The 20642-nt window shown below is 54.7% G+C and overlaps 1 protein-coding gene across 3 annotated transcripts in view; it reads right to left on the reverse strand.

The window, feature by feature from the left end:
* Positions 1-65: 65 nt before the first annotated feature.
* CCN4 (cellular communication network factor 4) overlaps positions 66-20642 on the reverse strand; it is a 35642-nt gene continuing 15065 nt past the window's right edge. Inside the window, exons 2-7 of one of the 3 annotated variants that reach the window (XR_012784460.1) lie at positions 20288-20567; positions 14430-14693; positions 10214-10407; positions 8991-9290; positions 4595-4652; positions 66-1649 (exon numbers count right to left, since the gene is read on the reverse strand). Coding sequence is in view for 2 of the 3 variants with exons in the window: in XM_075549232.1 (XP_075405347.1) it covers positions 8991-9290; positions 10214-10407; positions 14430-14693; positions 20288-20567 (1038 nt within the window). In the remaining variant the exon portion in view is untranslated. Of the gene's footprint in view, positions 1650-3866; positions 4653-8990; positions 9291-10213; positions 10408-14429; positions 14694-20287; positions 20568-20642 lie in introns of those variants that run through there. The other 2 variants (XM_075549232.1, XM_075549233.1) reach the window with 2 other exon arrangements.

A 20642-nucleotide genomic window follows, 5' to 3' on the forward strand; every position in this document is an offset into this window, starting at 1 on the left:
GCATTTCACCCTTTCATAACCACTGTGTTAGTCTGGGTACTTTAGAGAAACAAATCCACAGAAACTCATGTATAAGAGAGTTTTATGTAAAGGTTAAGTGCGCATCAAGAAAACATCCCAACCCAGTGCTGCCCAAGCCCACAAGTCCAACATTAATCCATATGTCCAACACCAACCCACAAAGTCCTCCTTCATCTCACAAAACAGACACGATGCCGACTGCAGGAGGAAAGCCGAGTCAGTGAATGTGTAAACATCTCAGTGCTGGCAGGGGTCTCCACACGGATGCTCCAGCACCCAGGGCTGCATCAGGGTAGATCCATGTGGCTTCTCCTTGGGGATGTCTTGCAGGACGTAAGCCTTGCCAGCTGAAGCAGGGGGCTGCTAAGGCAGCTGCACCCTGGTCCGACGATCACAAAGGAAGAGACTGGAGAACTAGAAAGATGAGGCGCACGGGAGCCATTTATCCCTCTGCCCTTCAATTAATCCCACATGTGTTTGTGGGGTTATTGTGCCAGGTTGGCACAATAAACTAACTCAACCACTCAGACTGGTGGGTGCTTCGATCCGAGGGGTCAGGAAACTAGACTTGTTTTTAAGGAGGTGAGCTTTCTCTTCTTCTTAGCTGTATTTGTTCCCCTCTTGTATTTCTGGAGTGGAACACATCAAGGAAAGGGATCTCGTTGCTACAGGAGCTGGTGGCCAGATCTCTTCTCGCACCACACCATAAACCAAAGCCAAAACTCATGGCGCCGTCAACCCTGTCCTGCGGGTCACAGCGGTCCTGTACAGGGCTTCTGAGGCTGGCAAGCTTCACCGGAGTGGGTAGCGCCGTATTATCCTCGAGCTGTGGCCGGTGGGTTTGAACCTTGGCCAAGTTATCAGGCCAACGCCTCACACAGCCTGCAGTCACATGGGTTTCTTTAGTCACACGCTGATTGGGCTGGAGACCCCACTCATCACCATGGCTATTTTAAAGGCCTGTGAGAAGCCTGCCAGGACCATGGCGGAGCTAAACAGAGGTGGGATCCCTGCGAGCCACGTTATCGGAGCCTGGGGGACACGTGTGCTGTTGTCAGGTCGGTGCCCACCCATAGTGAGCCTGTGCCTATCAGAACGTACCATTGCCTGGTCCTGTGCCATCCTGGCAATGGTTCCCGTGCCTGAGCTCATTGATGCCAACACCGTGCCCATCCATCTCTCTGAGGGTCTTCCTCTTCTTCCCCACCCCTGTACTTTACCAAACACGATGTCCTTCTCCAGGAACGAGGCTCTCCTGCTAAGTATGTGAGACGAAGTCTTGCCATCCCTCCCACCAAGGAGCACTCTGGCTGTACTTTTAGCAGTCCATGGGACTTTCAATATTCTTCCAGCACCACAATGCAAATGCATTGATTCTTCCACGGTCTTCCTGATTGAATGTACAACTTTCACATGCATATGAGGCAATGGAAAATACCCCGGCTTGGGTCAGGCGCAGCTTAGTCCTCAAAGTGGCATCCTTGCTCTTCAGTGCTCCAAAGAGGTCTTGTGCAGCAGATCTGCCTACTGCAGCACAGCTTCGATCTCTTGGCTGCTGCTTCCGTGAGTATCAATCGTGGATCCAAGCAAGAAAATCTTTGACAACACCAACGTTTTCTCCATTGATCCTGATAAACAGAGAAAAGATTGCCCATGTTTGGGTAGGAAGAAAGGCCAACCTCTCTTCCACGCAAGGGAACCCAAAGGGGTCTTTTTCCCATTCCAGGCTGTGGTCCCTCCACTCTATCCTTGGGCTCCCTGGGGGTCTGTGTGCCCTGAGTGAAGAGACCTCGCTTCAGAGGCAGAGGGGAAGAGTTGCTGGCTCATGTTTATTCAGCAGATGCAAGAAGCGCCGTCTCTGGATCTGCAGTGGCTGGAGGAGGAGCTAGCCAGACCTGCAGGACCTTCCGGGGGAGTGAGCTATTGCAGGTGTTCATCTGCCCCGGATACTACTTAAAGGCCACCTGTGGCCCATCTGTTTTTCCAGTGGGGATCGGTTTCTGTTCCCACAGATGCTGGTCTCAGTTTTGACCCTGGGAGTTCAGCTGCAGCTGGGAGGCCACTTCTGTACCACAATCACCCAGCTGTCCAATCTAGGGATGGCCAGGCCCTCCCCTTCCCCTCCTTGGCCACCGAGTCTCCACCTCGCGGGCCACAGGGAGACCCTTCAATGTGTCACGTGCAGAGCCCGAGGGCAGAAGGTGTGAGCAAGGCTTTTGGAGTGGAAGCTGGGAATGGGTGAGCAGCCCCAGCACCCAACGGGTAATTTCTCGGTCCCTTAATATAAGGTGGCGGCCTGACCTCAGCAGCTGGCTACCTGGACCTGTTAGCTCTTGAGTCTCCAATCAATCAATATCAATCAATTATTCTGTAGCATCCTTAGGACGGTAAAAAACATCTAAATGGCCCAGGTTCCCATACAGTGTCCAATCAGCGGTGACAGAGCTCATGCTACGCCTCCCCTCCACACAGCAAGGGCTCTGAGGAATCCAGAAAGGTGCTTTGGGGAGAGCTGGCTTGGCCCTTACATGATGCAATCCACCCACAGCCATCATCCCTGTTACAGAACAGGCCTTTCCAAATCCCTGCTCTGGGAAGCACCCCCTCCCTCTCCCAGTTGGGTGACAAGGGTTCTCCGTGGAGATGGCCTCGGCCGACCTCTGGTATTCCCAGGCCCAGCACACACCGGGAGGTTTGGGTCGTCAATACAGCCTACATATCATTCTTTCCTCTGTGGGGGGAGGGAGAGGGGAGGTACAATTCCTTATCTATAGGTGTAAATTATTTTTGCTTCGTAGATAAGAAAGCTCAGGATTACAGGGCTTGTCCGGTCATTTCTAAAGCTGATTTTCACCCAGCATTAAACCCTAAGTCACCACAAAGGCCACCAAGGACTTGCACCTTGGCCCACTGAGCACCCACTGGGTCCCAGGACTCACAGGCGTAGCCCCACGGGAGACTCTTCCTGCCTGTGGGAGTGTTCTCTCCATTAGAAGGTCCCACTGGACGCAGCCAGACTACTATTATGTCTCCTGCCTGCCTTTCAATTTGTCTACCTCCTCTTTGGCTAGCTGGTTGGCATTCTGTCCATAAACTTACTTCTAGAAACCTCCCGTCCCTTTCTATTTTCCCTGGGCCAATACCCACCCCCACTCCCTTGTTAGCTTTGTGTGGGAAACAAGAGCCTGGTGGTCCGGAGGAGAGGGCTGGGGTGAGCTAAACTCCTTGGCGGGGCAAAAGGAAGGACCAGCCGCCTGCCCGAGGGCTGATGGTCAGCTCTTCCGTCTTGGAAGGTGTTTCTCTCAGCCCTCTGTGTAAAAGGAGCCCCAACACAGCTAGAACTCTGAATTCGGGTTCGCCTTTTCCTCTCCCAGGACAAGCTTGGGGGAACCCTGCGGTTCTGCTCTCTGCTTGTTGATCTTCATTCCCAAAGTCCCCTGACCATTTTCTCTGAAGCTCATAGCTCCCTAAGCACCCATCATCTGCTGTCATCAGAAATCCCCCCCCCAAAGACTACATACATTTTGGTGCGAGCCCCCCAAGGGGACTCCACAATCAACCTTCCAATAAAAAGAATTGAAGTGTCTGTCAGAGTGGAGGTGTGCTTGGAAACCATCAGGTGACGATGTCTGGCGGTTGGCATTGCTTCTCCCCTTGTTTTGCATTATACCCGCTGCCACGTGTGTGAGCTGGGCTGGTAGCAGGGGTCCGCATCAGGCTGGAGGGCCTCACACAGGCCCTTGGCTTCATCGACCCCGCCATCGACATGCTTGTTCCTACAGAGGAGCACACATGCTGGCAGGTACTGAGCCAGACTTCTGAGACAAAAAAAGATGCCAGTCCTATTTTAAAGAAGCTGGTTATTAATCAAGGAATGGCCTCAAGACCAACACCCGGCAGTTAAAGGAACAGTGGTCTATGATGTCAGTGAAAGCTGGAGGCTAGTGACATTTTGTTTTGTTTGTGTTTGCCTTTTTGAAATAGGGCTAAACACATACACCAGCTGCAGTTCTTAGCCTTAGTGGTTGGTTTAGGCTCAGATGGATTAAGTGACTTGAAGACCGAGATTCATTTAACTTTTGAAGTCACGACCCTTTTCCAGACTCTTATTTCTTTTCACTTCTATCCATCCATCCATCCATCCATCCATCCATCCATCCATCCATCCAATCATCATCCATCTATACATGCATCCATCCATTATCTGACTATGCATCCATGCATGAATCCATCCACCCACCATTCATCATTTGTCCATCATCTATCCATCCAACCATCCATCCATCTATCCAGTCAACCGACCGCCAGGCACTTTGCTGTGCTCTCCAGATGCAGCCATGCCCTCTGGTCCCAAGGCGCTCACAGTCTAGTTGCAGTTACAGGACACTGCATAAACCAGCAAGCGAACGAGTGCTCAGGACTCCACCTGATATTTGTAGGCGGCACCTTCCAGACTGGACCCATAGACACCTCTGGTCTTCTTTGAATCCCAGATTGCATTTTCTAAGCACAACATGAAGCTGCTAATCTACTTGGATCGCCCCATGGGAAAGATCTGTGGCCTCATTCTCACCATTTGCACAGGGATCGAACGTGCTCCACGCTCCATCGTTACCTCACAAGGGATGGCTCTGCAGGAAAATTCACCACACCCAGTAAGTCATTGATCGCTTTAATGAGAAAAGCTGCTACCACGGCGGCATCAGTGGAAACCGTTCATCAGGCACAAGCACACTGTGGCAGCACAAACCCACAGAAGTCTGCGGAAGGTTGTAAAGCCCAATGAATTCCAATAAAATGATTAAAACACACACACACACACACACAATTAATTGCTTCAAGGGCTAATATTCCCCTACGGGGTAAGTACCACTTACGAAAAAGGCTGTAAGGATTTTTAAATAGTAGGTCACAGTTGAAAATAGATACATACATGTACATACATACACATCTGCACACACATATGCCTAGAGAGACAGCGGACCATTGTGATGGATTGGTGACTCCCAGCTATGCAGGGGTCAGTGGAGTTCTTTTTCATCAAGATAAGTCTTCCATAAAAAATTTTAAAAAGATGTTATTTGAGATAATAGCCAGGAGCCACGTCCTTTCCCCATAGTCCACTCGTGTCATGGAGACAATGTTAATGAGATCATAGACCAGCCCATCATGGGAACCTTCTCTCTTTGACCACTCTTGGAAGCCCTTCAAGCTGAGCTGGTGGCTGTGCTACGCCTTCCAGAAAGGGGGTTCCTTTGGACACAGGAGAAGGGGTGCTAACCTCAGAGCCAGGCAAGAAGACTGAAGCAGGAGACTAACCCAGGTTCACACCCAGGCTTCCATTCACTAGCCCGTAAGACCTTACCTCTGGAGTTCCACTGAGTCTATGAGCATTGATTGCTCGCCTCTAAAATGGGGGTGACGATAACCAACGTCCTCACAGGTGTGCTCTGACGATTAAAAGAGGCATGGCAGTAAGAATGTGTCTTTTGCTGAATTGGAGTCTCTTCTCCCCAGCAGGGAGCCCTAGTGGCGTAGTGGTTATGCACTGGGCTGCTCACCCTAAGGTCAGCAGTTTGAAACCACCAGCCACTCCTCGGGGGAAAGATGATTTCGGATTCTAGAAAGATTGGCAGTCTCAGAAACCTACAGGGGTGATCTCCCCTGTCCTGGAGGATCGCCATGAGTCAGAATGAACGCAATAGCACCGAGTTCTGTTTGTCCCCACCCCCACTCCCACCCAGCCCCAGCACGCAGCACAGTGAGGTGTTTACTCTAAGTGCCAAGGTGATTGCCGTTACCCCTGTCCCTTTCCATCACCTCACAAGAGGGATTTTGAAGGAAGTGTGCAGCTGGCCGCTTGAAGCCTGGCCAATGCGGGAGGGCCCCTGTGGCCCTCCAGCAGTCTTTCAGGCTTGGCCCAGTGGCCTCCCCTCCTTGACTGGGGATCAGAGCTCCATTGGACCCCTTTTGGCTGCATGTTCAGCCTCTGTGTCTGATTGTCTGCCTCTCTAAGGAACCTTGGTGGCACAGTGGTTATGTTTCAGGCTGCTAACCACAAGGTCAGCAGTTTGAGACCACTAGCTGATCCAAGGGAGAAAGAAGAGACTTTCTACTCCTAAAACAGTTATAATCTCAGACCCTCACGGGGACAGTTCTACCCTGTCCTTTAGGGTCACTGTGAGTTGGCATCAACGCCATGGCAGTGAGTCTGGTTTTAGTTTTGAGGGCCGCCAGGAGTTGGGATCGACTCAATGGCAGTGCGGAGTCATCCTCACCAGCAAGCCCAGCGCAGAGCTCGGCTCCAGATGGATGGCCGATGAGTCAAGATTCATTCCCCTCATCATGGTCCTAGTTCTTAAATGTCGCCAAGACAAACCCTACCTACCATTGCTGGGAAATCCCAGCCGCTGGGAAGAGCTTCATCCCATTGGGCCAACATCTCCCACTGACCTTCGCTGCCTCTGAACTTGGTCCCTCGCCCAGATCACAACAGATGCACTTCTCACATCTACCGAGACTGGCTCCCTTCAGCAGCCCCCTCCCACACCTTGGGGAGAACCCCGGATTCTTCCACGATGCCCCTGTGCGCCAGCAAGCTCCGGTTCCCAATGGGGAGATGCCAAATCATGAAGAACCCGGCCCTGGCGTTTTTCCTGGACATCCAATCGGCCTCCCAGTCACCCAGTCCAGCAGGCATTTCCATGTCAGGAGACGCCATCAGGGCCCACACAGAATTCCAGAACCCTTGATGGGTCCCATTCGCTTTACACTTTCTTTGGCATACAGGTGCATCTCCTTACACAGCAAGTGTCTTCTTCTAGGGCACGGGGGTGGGATTTGGATGATAGAACATGAGATGCTCGCGTGACTTGGAGGACAGCTTCTGGACCAAGCAGGGACACCTACCCACTTTTTTTCTCTGAATGTGTGCTGAGTATCATTGTACCCCTTGCGCAGGGCTGGCCTTCTGGGTGGATCCAGGGAGGTGGGTGCTTTGGGAGTTCTCATTTCCAGTTGGGGAATCCCTCTGTTGCTGCAGATTAACCCCAGGCCAACGACTGTACATCACTGGTCCATCAGATGTCCTCTAAGCGTGCAGGGGGAGCTGGACTGGAGCTAGAACTGGGCTGAGGATGTGACGATTTCTGTGTCTCTAGACACCCACTTACCTAAGTGGCCCTTTCCTCAGATACACTCTCCTCTGAGGAAAGTAGCTTGAGAGACAGTAAGGACAGACATGGAGGCAGGGAGCCGCGTGTCCCAGAATGCCCGGTTCTGACATCTCGGGAAGCTCTAAAAGCAGTGGGCAATGAACTTTGGCATCAGTTCAGCATGGGTTTGGGCCCTAACTCTCCCACTCGCCAGCTGGGTGACTTTTGCCAAGTGTTTTTCCCTCTCTGGGCTTCTGACTCACACTGGCAGGAGCAGAAATAGTTCCGGCCTGTTCACACGGCTGCCCCACAGATTCAGCGAGAAAGCACCCTGCCTGGCCGAGAAGACGGGCTTGGTAAGAGAGAGATATCAGAAAGTCTTGAGATTTTACTAATCACAGAGGTTTGCGCCTGGTTTCCATTTCCTTAGCACCCCCCTGGTGCAGCGATGGAAGCGAGTGGCTGCAGACACAGAGGTATGCAGTTCGAACTCCTCACCCGGTCCATGGGAGAAAGACAAGGCCGCCTGCTCCCGTCAAGATGTGCAGCCTAGAAAGGCTTGTGGGGCAGCTCCGCTGAGACCCACAGTCTTCTCCACGCGACGGCAGCTGGGTCTGCCTTGTTTATTTTTGGTTTTTAGCTTCGGAACCCTTGTTAAATATGTTTTTTGGTTTGAGCGACTGGCTACCACCCGTCTTTACACCAGGAAGTGGGGCTCTTTGGGTGATCAGGTCCCAAGGCCGTGAAATGGGTCCCTGTGGCAGAAAGTGACCCTCCGGGCCCTGCAGCTTCCTGAGGGAGGCCACTCCAGACTTCGTGGTGTGGATATGTGTCTTGTTTGGTCCACCCCTGACCTGGGCCTGCCTTGGTCATTCCAGAATCAAGGATTATCCCAGGACACCACCCACAGGGCACAATGAAGCCTTCCCAGGGCCTCCCAGGTGCCCCCCCACCACCTGAGCTGCCCAGCCGCAGGAGGGTCTGAAGGCAAGGGGAGTCGAGCCTGTGCACTACTGACTCCTGGTCCACAGCAGGCTCACGCTGGAGCCAGGGGCTCTTTCTGGAAACTGGCTGGGCTTGCTGTACCCCTGGGGTGTCCACAGGGGGCTGTTCCCAGGATCGACAACAGATGGTCCCATTTCATATCTGACGGGGGTAAACCCGATCTCTACCCTTCAGAGTGAAGCTCAGAGGGGAAGCTGTACCCCAACAGCCCCGGGTCACTGGACCCAACTTTCCATTGAAAAGTGAAACAAAAACCCATTGGCTTCTCTGGGCAAGTATGTGGGGTGCCTACAGCTTTGGTGTCAGACTCGCTTTGGGTGTGGTATGGTCAGTCCAGCCTAGGTGGGCGTCACTATGCAGGAAATAAACCTCTCAGTCCTTCTGAGGGAGCGCAAAGAGCTCGGGGTTTGGGATCTAAAGAGGGGATTCATACTACGGGGACTCTAGACGGTTCTGCTCACTGGGACTCCTGCAAACCCCAGCAGGCCTATTAGTGACTTGGGGGAGTGGGTCAGGCTTGGGGGTGGCCCACAACTGCTAGAGGCAGGCATTTCCTTTGGAGCAGACAAGGAAGACTGCTGAGAAAGGGACCCCCATGCCTGGAGCATCATCAGGGCCCATCTGGGTCACCGGAGATGGGCCACGGGGGCTGAGGAGCAGGGGCATGGTAATTAGAGGTGGGTGTGAAGTGAACAGAACAAGGCTCAGTCATGAGAGGGTTTGGGTCACAAGGGGATTGGGGGGGGGGGAAGGCTGTCTGACTTGCAAACTCTGGGCCTGGCCCCGAGCTCCACGGCCTTTTACACCCACCTAATTGGCAATTTCTGACCAGTCGGGGTAGGATTCCAAGTCTTGAAAGATATCGTTGGGGTTTCTACAGCTCAGGTTGCAGAAGCAGGCATTGATCCATAGGACCTGGCGGGAGAAGCCGGGCCCATCCGGACACTGGAAGGCGACTTCGATGGTCTTGGACTTGTAGGGGACGCAGCACCTGGTGTCTGTGCAGACGCCGCAGTACTTGGGCCGGTAGGAGCGCGTGCTGACGCAGCCCCCCAGCGTGAAGTTCCGGGGCGCCTCCGGCTGGTACACAGCCAGACACTTCTTCCCTGCCTGCAGGAGAGGAAGAGGAGCAGCACTCAGTCGGGACACCCAGGGACCCTCCCGGGCAGCAGCTGCCTCCTTCCCACCGAGCCCCCGGCTCTGCCTTCATCTTTGCACATGGAAAGCTCAGAAAACACCCAGCCATCGAGTTGTTTCAGACTCGTTGGGACAGAACGTGATGGCCTCTTCAGGTTACCGAGGCTGTAACTTGTCACTGGAGCAGATGACCCCTCCTCTGCCTCCTGAAGAGCGGCTGGTGGGTTGGAACCACTGACCTTATGGTTAGCAGCTCAATGCCCTGTGCCACCAGGGCATACACAAGAAAAGGCGTTTGCAAACAAAGGGAGACCCATGGTTCACTGAGGCACACAGAGGGGTTGCTAGTGCTCGGGCTGCCTCTCACCCTGCAGGTCCCCTGCTCTTCTGCATCTCAGCCTTGCCAAGGACTGTCTCTCCATCTCAGGAGCTCCTTCCACCAGCCCAGCTAGTCGGCCACAAGACTAGCCCTGAGACCCCAGGTCAGGGAACCTGCTCTCTGTGACCCCCTTCTTCTCCCACCTCCAACAGCACCCCCTTATCTCCCCACCTCCCACACACTCTGATCGGGGAGTTTATTCAATGGGACGGGTGCTGCATAAACACCACCCTCTCCTTCCGCTGGGCCACAGCCAGCCACAGGGGCACCCTCAGTCTCCTCATGGCTGAGTGCTCCGTGGGGCTCCCCACAAGAGCCTCCCCTGGGTGAGAGCCCAGTGCAGGAGTACTCTGATGCACACAATCATAAATGGCCGCTCTCCACGGAACTTGAGACATCCCCCGGGCGGGATTGGACCCGTTCTGCAGATGGAAGTTCAGGAGCCAAGGATACAGGCAGGTTGGCCTTCTTGCTGCCCTGCCCTGCCCTGCCCTGGCCACCCCAGGAGAGGACGCACCTTGATGTGTGCACGGATGTCCTCCTCACAGGGCCGAAGGTTGCAGAGCCGGCTCTGCTGCGCTGGCCAGCACTGGGCGTTGGCGTTGGAGATTCGAGTGGAGACCCCCAGGCCGCAGCTGGTGGAGCAGGGGCTCCAGGGGCTTGTGAAGGCCACGCAGTTCCTGTGCCACGGCTCCACCTCACTCTCAGCAGCTGTGTGGGAGAAAGTCCCCGTGAGTGCCTGGGGGCAGCGTCCCCCAAATGCAGATGGGACGTTCTGTGCAGCGCCCTCCCCCGCCCCCCAAGCCTGTGCTCCCAGGGAGAAGAGGGCAGAATACCTTAGAGAGACAGGAGGACCTGGATTCCCTAAGAGGAGGTTTCCATTCCTGTAAATAGTTACAGCCGCAGAAACGCGCAGGGGCAGCTCTCCCCTGCCCTGTAGGGTCGCTATCACTCAGAATTGACTTGATGGTAGTGAGGGAGAGGTTCGAATCTGGCCCTGCCCTGCACGTGGCTGTGTGACTTCAGAGACTGGACTCAGCCTCCCTGAGCATCTGCCTCTTGGGCAGAACAGTGGTCTCTGTCTTGTGGCTAGTTCCTAGGGAGAGTCCCGAGGTATAATGAGCCTGTTCCAGGGGTCGGCCAGCGCCGGGGTCCAGTCAACCCACCACTATTAACTCCATTCTGACCCAGAGCCGCCCTCCAGGATGGAAGGAAGCTACCCCCGAGTGTTTCCCACACTGTAGCTCTTTATGGGAGGAGACAGTCTCGTTTTCTTCCTGTGGAGGGGCTGCTGGGTTCGAACTGCTGGCCTTGTGGTTAGCAGCCCAACCCTTAACCCACTTTGCCACCAGGGGTGCAGTGCTTGGGACAAGGGGCTCCAGAGGCAGTGGCTGTCCCCTGCAGAGTCCCTCTGGTTGGGAAGATCAAAGGCGAGCATCCAGCACCCAGGCTCAGAGCCAGGAGCCACTCACCAGCAGTGTAAGGGCCAACAAGCTGGGTGCACCTCGGAGCCTCAGTTCCCAGCAGCACGTGGCCATGAGGACACTTTCTCCCCACAGGCCGGTGACCCTGAGGAGCTGACTCCACACAGGTGAGCATGCTCAGGCTACATCGCCCCTAGGGAACCTCCAGAAAGGGAACTTTCAGTTTGATGTGAACAGCTAGCCCACCCACTCTTGGACAGACGGCTCTGTGAATGTGGCATCCTGGGCACAGAGCACCCCATGGTGGCCGACGGAAGTCTGGAAAACGGAAGTGCCTGAGAACTGGAGGCATTGAGGAGCCAGGGGCATGAGGAGGGGAGGCCCAGAAAGGTGGGCAACACAAATGCAAGGCAGACCAGAAGTGGAGGCCAGTCCAGATGCACACAGCAAACCACAACACACATACCACAACACACACACACAACACAGCAAGACCACAACACGCCACAGCGCACACACATCCATATATAGTTATATAGACATGCACCACACAGAACCCACATATACACAAGTACATACAAAACACACATGCACACATACAATGGCACACATACACACTACAACACAACACACAATCCACACATCATAAACAGTTTCATACACATACAACACAAAAATCACACATACACACAAACACACACAGCACACACATGCACACAGCACAGCACACATGGGATCAGAAGAGAGGGAGGAGGGGAAGGGAGGAAGGCAGGCAGATGGAAGGGTGGGACAATGGAGAGAGGGGAGGGGCTGAAGAGAGGAGGGAAGAGAAGAGGAAGGGAGGGCTATCAGGAGAGAGAAACAGAGGGGGGATGAGGGAGGGAGAGCAAAGAGGGGAAGAGAGGGGTGGGGGAGGGGGAATCCTCAGGACTGAAAGGAAGAGAAGAGGGGGCCATGCTTAGGACCCTCCAAGTCTGAGGAGCCCTGGACAAGCTGATGGGCAAATGCAGGGAAGAATGAGTGAGGGAGATGAGAGAGAGGAAAGAGAAGAGAGGCCCCAGACAGGCCTCCAAGGGCAGGGAGATGGCTCCAGGAACAGGGAGCCTGGCTGAGTCAGCTCCAAAGGGCCTCGGACTGGACTCGGAGACTTGGAGAGCTCTGACCTGGAAGAGTTCTGACCCATGCAGCTGCTAACTGACACTGGAGGAAAACGGGCTTGGGTTTCTGGGTCACCTCACTTGGGGAGGGCTCTGCATGGGTCAGAACAGGGTCACTGAGCCACACACAATAGGCAGGTGGCCCTGCTTTCCCCTGTGACCCTCATGCGGCCCTGCTAAGGGGGCTCAGGGGACAGCTCCTTCAGCCAAGCCCAGGCCCTGCTGCCCTAGGTGTGCTGGGGACACAGCTTCCCAGCCTCCTCTCACCGACTCAGGCCTGTTTTCTCCTGGGAAAGTCGTTGCTCACCCTCAGGTCCCACCATGAGGCCCTGCTGGGGAGGGTCCACTCCTGGTGCAGGGGCTCCTGTCTGCAGAGATATCCCTCTTCATCCTCTGCTGGCCGCTTTACACCCCTCCCCTTCTTTCCTGCTGTGCCCCTAGTGGAGAACTGGTCCTGTCTGGAGACTTTAGGGGTTGTCACAGGGGAGTGCGGTGCTGGCATCTGCTGGATAGAGGCTGGGAACGGGGCTAAACTTCCTGTGATGAACAGGACAGCCCCCCAATGAAGAACCTTCCCATCTAGGTGGAGACAGTGCAGAGGGTGGGGCAGCCTGCTCTCATGGCTTCCCTGAGCCAGGGCTGCTCTCATATAAAGAGAAAACTGCCCACACCTGTAGGACCCCATGCTCTATCGACATCTCCTCACAGCTTCCTGTCCACTACAAGGTGGACACCTTCTTTCTAGAAATGTCCTCCAGAGCATCAGTGCCCCAGACAGTAGGTGATCACCCCAGTGTCCCTCTTACACATGCCCCTCCTTCTGGCCTCCCAGACCTCTCTCCCTGGGCCTGGGAGCCCTAGATCAGCCCCGTCCCCCCCATAACCCTCCAGCCTCAACCATCTGCAGGTCCAGAAAAGACTTCCTGTCCAAGCTCCCTCCTCCAGATGAGCACCTCCTGCTTCGAACTCACCTGTCTCAAAGGAAGTCACAGCCCTTGCTCCAGAAATGCTCCTTCCATTGTATCCTACTCCAGGAGGCTGCGAACCCAAGTCACCACCCACTCTTGCCACCATTCATCCTTAGGATCGGCTCTGGACGCCTCCAGTCTTATCCATGAAAGACCTCTCCTATCTGTCCCTTCCTTAACACCCACTGCACTAGTGAAGATCTTCATAAGACTGTCCGTCCATCCATCCACCCATCCATCCATCCATCCATCCATCCATCCATCCATCCATCCATCCATCCATCCATCCATCCATGCATCTACCCACCCACCTATCTATCCATCCATCCATCCATCCATCCATCCATCCATCCATCCATCCATGCATCTACCCACCCACCTATCCATCCATCTACCCGTCCGTCCGTCCATCCATCCATCCATCCATCCATCCATCCATCCATCCATCCATCCATCCGATATCCATTGACCCACTCATCCAGCCATCCACCCATCCTTCCACCCACTCTTCCATCCATCCACCCATCCTTCCTTCCTTCTTTCTTTCCTTCCATCCATCAACCCAGGGATCCAACCAACCAACCTCAACTGGGTACCAACTAAGTGCCTGCCTCTAGGCTTGGCTCCAGGGAAGCAGTGGTGGAACAGACAAGCCTGTCTCTGCCCTCCCATTGTCTTACCTGGCTCATGCCTCACCTGCTACAGCCTCTCCTGCCCATTATCCTCCTTAGTCAGAGAAAGCCCCCAAGCACCGTGAATCCTGTCCTCTAGTTAGCCTGCACGCACTCTCTTTCCCTGTACCTGCTGCGCCGGTGTCCTCGGCAGCTTCATACCCACGGCACTGTTGCCCACCCCACGACCTCTTTCCTCAGGTCGGGGACATAAAGGATTGCTTATAGGCCTTTGGCCTTGTTCTTTTCTAACGGGATCCTTATTCTAGGCACAGCTGACCCCGTGTGCCACTCAGAAATGATTCTTATTCCTTCCGTTCGACAGATAAGCAGACAGGTCCCCAGAGGGGCCACCTTCCCAAGGCCATCCAGGTAGGAAGAGGTGGGTTGGGAACAGAGGCCAGGCTGTGTCAATCCCAGACTCCAGGGGCACCGAAAGGGGCACACAGTTGGATTGACTGGTTGCCTGGCCGCAGCCCTCAGGGACCGCCCCAGCCTGCGCAGTGCACCCACCGAGGGCATCCGTGTCGCGCGGCGTGGTCCTGCGCGGCTTCGTGGTGTCGTCGTCGTCGCAAACCCAGTGCTCGCAGCAGCGGCCGGGCACGCGCACCCGCCGGGGGCGGCGGCACCAGAGGCGTGGGGGGCTCGCGTGCAGGCACAGAGGCGAGCAGCCCAGGGCTCCGTCCAGGCACGTGCAGTTGTACTTGCAGTTAAGCTGGAAGGACTGGCCGTTGTCGTAGCGCACGCCGTCCAGGACGCAGCCCACACCCACCACCTCTGCAAGCACAGGCCACCAGGGCGGGTCAGGTCAAGGCTCAGGATCCGGGCCCTGGACAAACCGCCCCCAGCGCATCCCCCCCAACCGCCAACCGCCCACCAGGACCCCACCCCAGCCTCTCCCAGCCTGGGGCCCCATCAGGCCAGGGGCTTCAGGAATGTCCTCACCCCTATTCCTTCAGCTTCACCCACAGAAGGAGCCTGGTGGCTTAATGGTTAAGCACTCGGCTGCAGACCCAAAAGGTGGGCGTTTTGAGTCCACCAGTGGGAGAAGTGTGTGGCATTTTAATTCTGGGAAGGTTATGGCCTCTGAAACCCTGAGGTTCAACTCGACTGTGCCCTACAGACAGGGTGGCCCTGAGTCAGAATCGACTCCATGGCCCCTAGCCAAGGGCAGTGCAGGTCCCTAAGTGTGTGCTGGGAGCGGCTGGCTCTGCTCCCCGCCCTGTCACTGCTAATGTCATCTTACAAGGAACTCTAGAAAGAAAGACACGCTGAGTCCCTAGAAAGGAGTTAAGAGTTGAGTTGCGAATCACAAGGTCAGCCGTTTGAGGCCACCGTGTGCTCCCCTGGAGAAAGATGAGTCTTTCTACTCCCATAAATAGTTAAACTCAAAAAAAAAATAGTTAAACTCTCAGCACCACAGGGCCAGTTCTACTCTGTCTTGTTGGGTCACAGTGAGTTGAAATCAACTCGGTGGCAGTGAGTGTGGTTGGCTTGCTTTGGTGAGTCCCTGGCTGCTAACCAAAAGGTTACTGGTTCAAGTCCATCAAGAGTTCTCCTTGGAAGACAGGCTTGGAAAGCCTCTGAGAAAGCAGCAGTGAGAACCCATGAGGCATGGATTTACTCTCATGACTTGGAGTCAATCTGATGGGGATCCATCATTGCTGTCACATGACCGCTGTCACTTGGCATGAAGCTAAATTTAGTTTTGGGGAGGCGGCCACAGGCTCAGGGCAGGGCTTCCAGTCAGGTCATTCCACTTTGGGCCCCTGCTGAGAATTTGTGTTTCCACCCAGGTAGACTGCTCCTGACCTAGATCTCTGAGGGTAGGACAGGGTGAGCCTGTGGGAGACCCTGACCCAGAGACCTGCTGGGATGGAGCAGAGTTGCAGGAATGGGCCTGCACTGTGACCACCTGGCTTCCCTGGGGGCCTGATACTTGGGGGAGGGACCACAAGGAAAGGTATAGACCACTGGACCCTCTCATGGGTCACTTTTCCAGCCTCAGGAGAGAGTGGCATTTTCTTTGATTTGGGAACAAGAAAACTCGGGAAGAGCAAGCTTAGCCTTAAAAAGGATGTGCTGGTACTCAAACCAGGGGGTCCAATCCATGGTCTCATTTTCCTATTGGATTCTAAAGTCCACCAACCCATGAAGTGGTGGTGGGGGAGCAGGAACCAAGGGGAGGAGGCGCCCTACAGAGCATCCTCTGTGCCCTAACTCCATGAAAGGATGTGTGTGGATGTGTGCTTGTGTGTGTATATGTTTGTATGTGCATATAAGTGTATGTTCATATGTGTGTGTATGTGTTTACATATCCCATGTGTATGAGTGTGTGTGCATGTATTTGCACAGAAGTGTGTGAGAAGGAAGGCATGGATGAAGAAGTTGGTGCCTGGACCTGGGAGTCCCTCCTACCTAGAAGTGGAGTCCCTCCCACCTAAAAGTGCTCCATCCTTGCTGCCCAGTGGAAGTGACTAGGGGAGGGGTTCTGACACACCAGATGCCCACAGCATGGCCCAGGGAGAGGGTGACAGCTAGGTCTTGTCATTTTTCTTTGGCTAATGCCAAGAAGCCCGGGCTGAAAGCCTCTGGGTCTCAGTGAGAACAGGGTGGCCTTCCTGAAGCTGGGCAGGGGGCAGGGGGCAGGAGGTAGGGGTGCTGTGCTGGCCACAGGAGGACCCCAGATGAAGACTTGAGCCCCCTCCCCATGTGCTATCTTTCTCAGGGGAAATCAGCTCTGGGTAAGATGAAAGGGGGAGGGGGTCTGCCTGGTTCTCTTCTTCTCCAGGGACTTCCAGGGAGCTGGCCTTCCAGGGGACTAGGCCTGTCCCTTCATTTCAAAGTGACAGTGTGCCGAGATGGCTTCTCCATGGGAAAATAAAAGCAAAGCAAATGAAGCAAAAACCGCCACAGCCAGTCACATCCCAAGCTTCCAACTTTCTCCCCCCACTGCTTGTTGTCCACAACCTGGGAGCTGCTTCCATCCTGCTCCTGAAAGCAGAGTGCCCAAGGTCACGTAGCTTAGCCAGGGCAGCGCCTGGGTGTCAGCCCAAGGCTGGCTGCCTGGAAATGTCCCCTTGCCACCTCCAAACCACACTGCCCTCGGGCCAGACCCAGCTGTGTATCCACTGTCCAGAGCCAGCATCCCCTCCTGCGGCAGCGCTCTGCCCATAGTCATATTTAGTTTGGCCCAGAGAGTGTATTCTCAAAGAATTCTGTGTCACCAGCATTGACCAATCAGGTACAAAACTGGCCTTCTGAACTCCTGAAAAGACTGCTCAGTCTGGACAAGGCCAAGTGGGACTTTCTCCCAGAAACAGTGGGCCGAGGCCTCTTGTAAGGACCTCCGAAAGAAAACGCTTCATTCCCCACTCGCCGGCCATCCTCTCTGTGTGTCCGAGTGTCCTGTGCTTTTACCAGCCTTGCTCCTCCCAAAGTACAGGTAAACCTTCAGGGGACGATCCACGGGCCGAGCTGACCATGTGCTAGGAGGCTGCCTGTGTGGGGGCGGGGGGGGGGGGGGCGGACGTGGGGGTTGTGTTGGCTGAGAGCACGACTATTACCCTGAGGTCAGGAGTCTGAGGATGTTCCGCAGGAGAACTGTAGCAGCCTGGTTCCAGAAAGATCCACAGCCTTGGAAACCCACAGGGGTGGGGCAGCTTTGAGTCGGAATTGCCCCTGCAGGAGCGCGTTTGGAAGGCTTGACTGCTCCTCGGAAGGACTCTGCTCTTTCCCATGGACATCAGGCAGCCTCTTCCGATGGCCTTCAGGCCCTGGGATTGCTGTGCTGTGTGTGGTGGGGTCTCACTGCCATTGAGTCAATTCCGACTCATAGGACAGGGTAGAACTGCCTCTGTAGGTTTCCAAGGCTGTCACTCCGTATGTGAGTAGAAAGCCTCCTCTTTCTCCTGCAGAGCACCTGGTGGTCTCGAACTGCTGACCTTGTGGTACCCATTACACCACCAGGGCTCCTACGATTTGGCTCCTAGTGACCCTATATGATGGGACAGAACTACTCCTGTGGGTTTCTGAGACTATAAAGTTCTAGGGAAGCAGACAGCCTCCTCTTTCTCCCACGGAGCCAATGTGTCACCCACTGCACCACCAGGGTGGTGTGTGTATGTGTGTGTATGTGTGTGTGTGTGACGACAGAAAACTCACTGTTGCCAAGTTGACTCCGACTTTACCAGGGTAAAAATGATCAGTGCTCAAAACTCTGGAAAAGAAGAGGCTTCTTATGATGTCTCCTTGTAGGAGAGAGACTCTAGTGGCACACTGGGTTAAGCGTTGGCATCGGCTTGTTTTTGGCTTTTCTTGTTCCGATGTTTGTTCATCTCATGGTCAGGGAAGCCCCTGGATAAGGGTAACCCCTGTTTTCATCACTCTCAGACCATAACTGGGTGTTTAGGGCCTCTTTTCTACACCCCGTCTTTTCTGATCTCTTTCATGCCCTCAACAAACCCGCCTGAAGTGTCCTTTCTTGAGGCCTTAGGCACTTGAAAGCAAATTGACAGTCTCCCTGAAGCCCACTGCTTAAGGGAGAGACAGAGTTTAGAGAGAATTTTGTACCCCAGGACCATAAGCACCATGGGACAGGCTGGGGCCCGGGAGGCCAAGCACAAGGAAGGCTGTGCGGAGCCCCCAGATCAGTGTACCTCACCCCCATCTCGCTCAGATCGCAGTCTTCGTTTTTCCAATGGAAGGAAGGAAAATTGCACTGGCTGATGAGGAGTCAAGGACAAAAATAAAGAAAAACTAAAAATCAAAATTCTCTGCCATTGAGTTGATTCTGACTCATGGCGAGCCTGTCGGACAGTATAGAACTGCCCCTGTGGGTTTCGGAGACTGTAAGTCCTTAGGGGAGTGGAAAGCCCCTTCTTTCCCCTGTGGGTGACTGGGGGTTCCAAACTGCTGACCTCAAAGTTAACAGCCCAGCATGTAACCATGAGGCCACTAGGGCTCCTCATCATAGCGCAAATAGGGTCCCTGCAGCCTTAGAGCTAAGGGGTGAGGATGAGCAGGGAGCTGGTCGAACAAGTTCCAGGGTGGGGCTGGGGCATGAGCATCCCCCCGCCAGAGTAGAAGCAGGAACCAAGGATCAATGTGTGTGAATGCTTGGACCCATCCAATTGACTCCACCCCAGGCAGCCGATAGGCCGGAGAACTGCTTCTAAGGTTTCTGAGGCTGTCAATCTCTCTGGGGACCCAGGTGGCAGTTTTTCTCCCATTAAAATGCCTGTTCATTAACCAGGAGGCGAAGATAAAATGGTCTAGCCTGGAGTTATCTACATAACCCCCATCAGCAACCCACATCTGGCACAGGATGGTTTAGGTGGGGATGAGATTCTTGGCTGTTAGGCAAATATGTAGCGAGGTGTCCATGGACGCCTGGTGGCACCGATTCTACTACGGAGAGAAGGATGGCCTTGGGATTGAAAGGCGGGTCTCTAGGCAGCATTTCGGAGGTTGGGCAGCTGTATCAGGGTGCTCAGTGAAACTGCATCCTGCTAGGTGACTATCTTACTAGGACGAATGTTGAGTGACTCAAGCTCAGTGAATGCTGGTCCCGATGGAAGCAGGAGGTCAGAAAGCCCTGAAAAGACTGCCTCTGGGCACCAAGCAAGGACAGATTACCCATGGTGTTGCATGTCAATAGCAAACAAGCTTGCCCCCCACCCCACCTCCACCCCCAACCCCAGGCTATTCTAAAGGGCCTCAGGGGCAGTTCTACTCTGTCCTTCCAGGGTCGGCATTCCTGGGAATCAGCTTGAGGGCAACAGGTCATCTTGTAAGCATGGATTGCTTGCATAACCAGAAACGGAAGACCCTGCCTTGTGGGAGCAAAGGGAGAAGAACAGAATGGTGTCAGGGAGCTAAATCGTCAGCCATCAAAAAGAACACTAATGGGGTATCCCGAATGGACCTGCCAAGGTAATCAAGGCATAGGAGAAGACAGGTATGACATAAGGAAGGGTCAGGGCCATAAGAAGTCGCCGAGAGTTGTAAGGCACTGAAGCATGAGGGACGCGGGGATGTCTCACAACAGGCTGCTGGCTTGCACACTTCCAAGGTTACTGGCTCTTTTTTCCTTTCTCTCCGCATGTGGTGCATTTGCAGTAGCTCTGCAGTGCCTAGTGCTCCCTGGGTGGTCAAGGGCCTCCCCACTAAGACAGCAAGACCAGCCTGAGGTCTTTGACTAGTGTCTCCCTCTTCCCTGGAGACAGAAGAGAGAGTAGACAGGACCTCACACGTCCCCCTCCCTCTGGACTGAAGTAGGATCATCGCTTGCCAAGCACAAGTGTGGGCAGGGAAGAGCCGGGGTGTTCCCAGGGAGAAGGGATATCGGAAGGTGAGGAGGTCTCACTTACGTGCACACACTCCTATTGCGTACCTCGGACGGTCCCCGCTGTAGTCGCAGTAGAGGCCCCGGTGGGGGTCACAGACGGTGGCCTCTGTGCAGTTGTCCCCAAGCTGCTGGGCACACGTCTTGCAGCATTCACAGCCGTCCGTGACGAGGCTGACCCCCAGTGGGCAGACGGGCGGGGACGGTGGGCATTCACAGGGCCACTTGCAGAATTGGGGGCGCGAGGACGTGTCTTCCAGTGGAGCAGAGGTGAAGGCCATGGCCGCGGGGGCAGGAGAGGGGGCCTGCAGGGTGGATGGGAGCAGTGAAGAGGACAGTCCTGTGGACCTTGTGGTCCCAGCTCATATCCCCTGTGTTCA

This window comes from Tenrec ecaudatus, chromosome 5 (genome assembly GCF_050624435.1).
Source record: "Tenrec ecaudatus isolate mTenEca1 chromosome 5, mTenEca1.hap1, whole genome shotgun sequence".
Classification (NCBI taxonomy): Eukaryota; Metazoa; Chordata; class Mammalia; order Afrosoricida; family Tenrecidae; genus Tenrec; species Tenrec ecaudatus.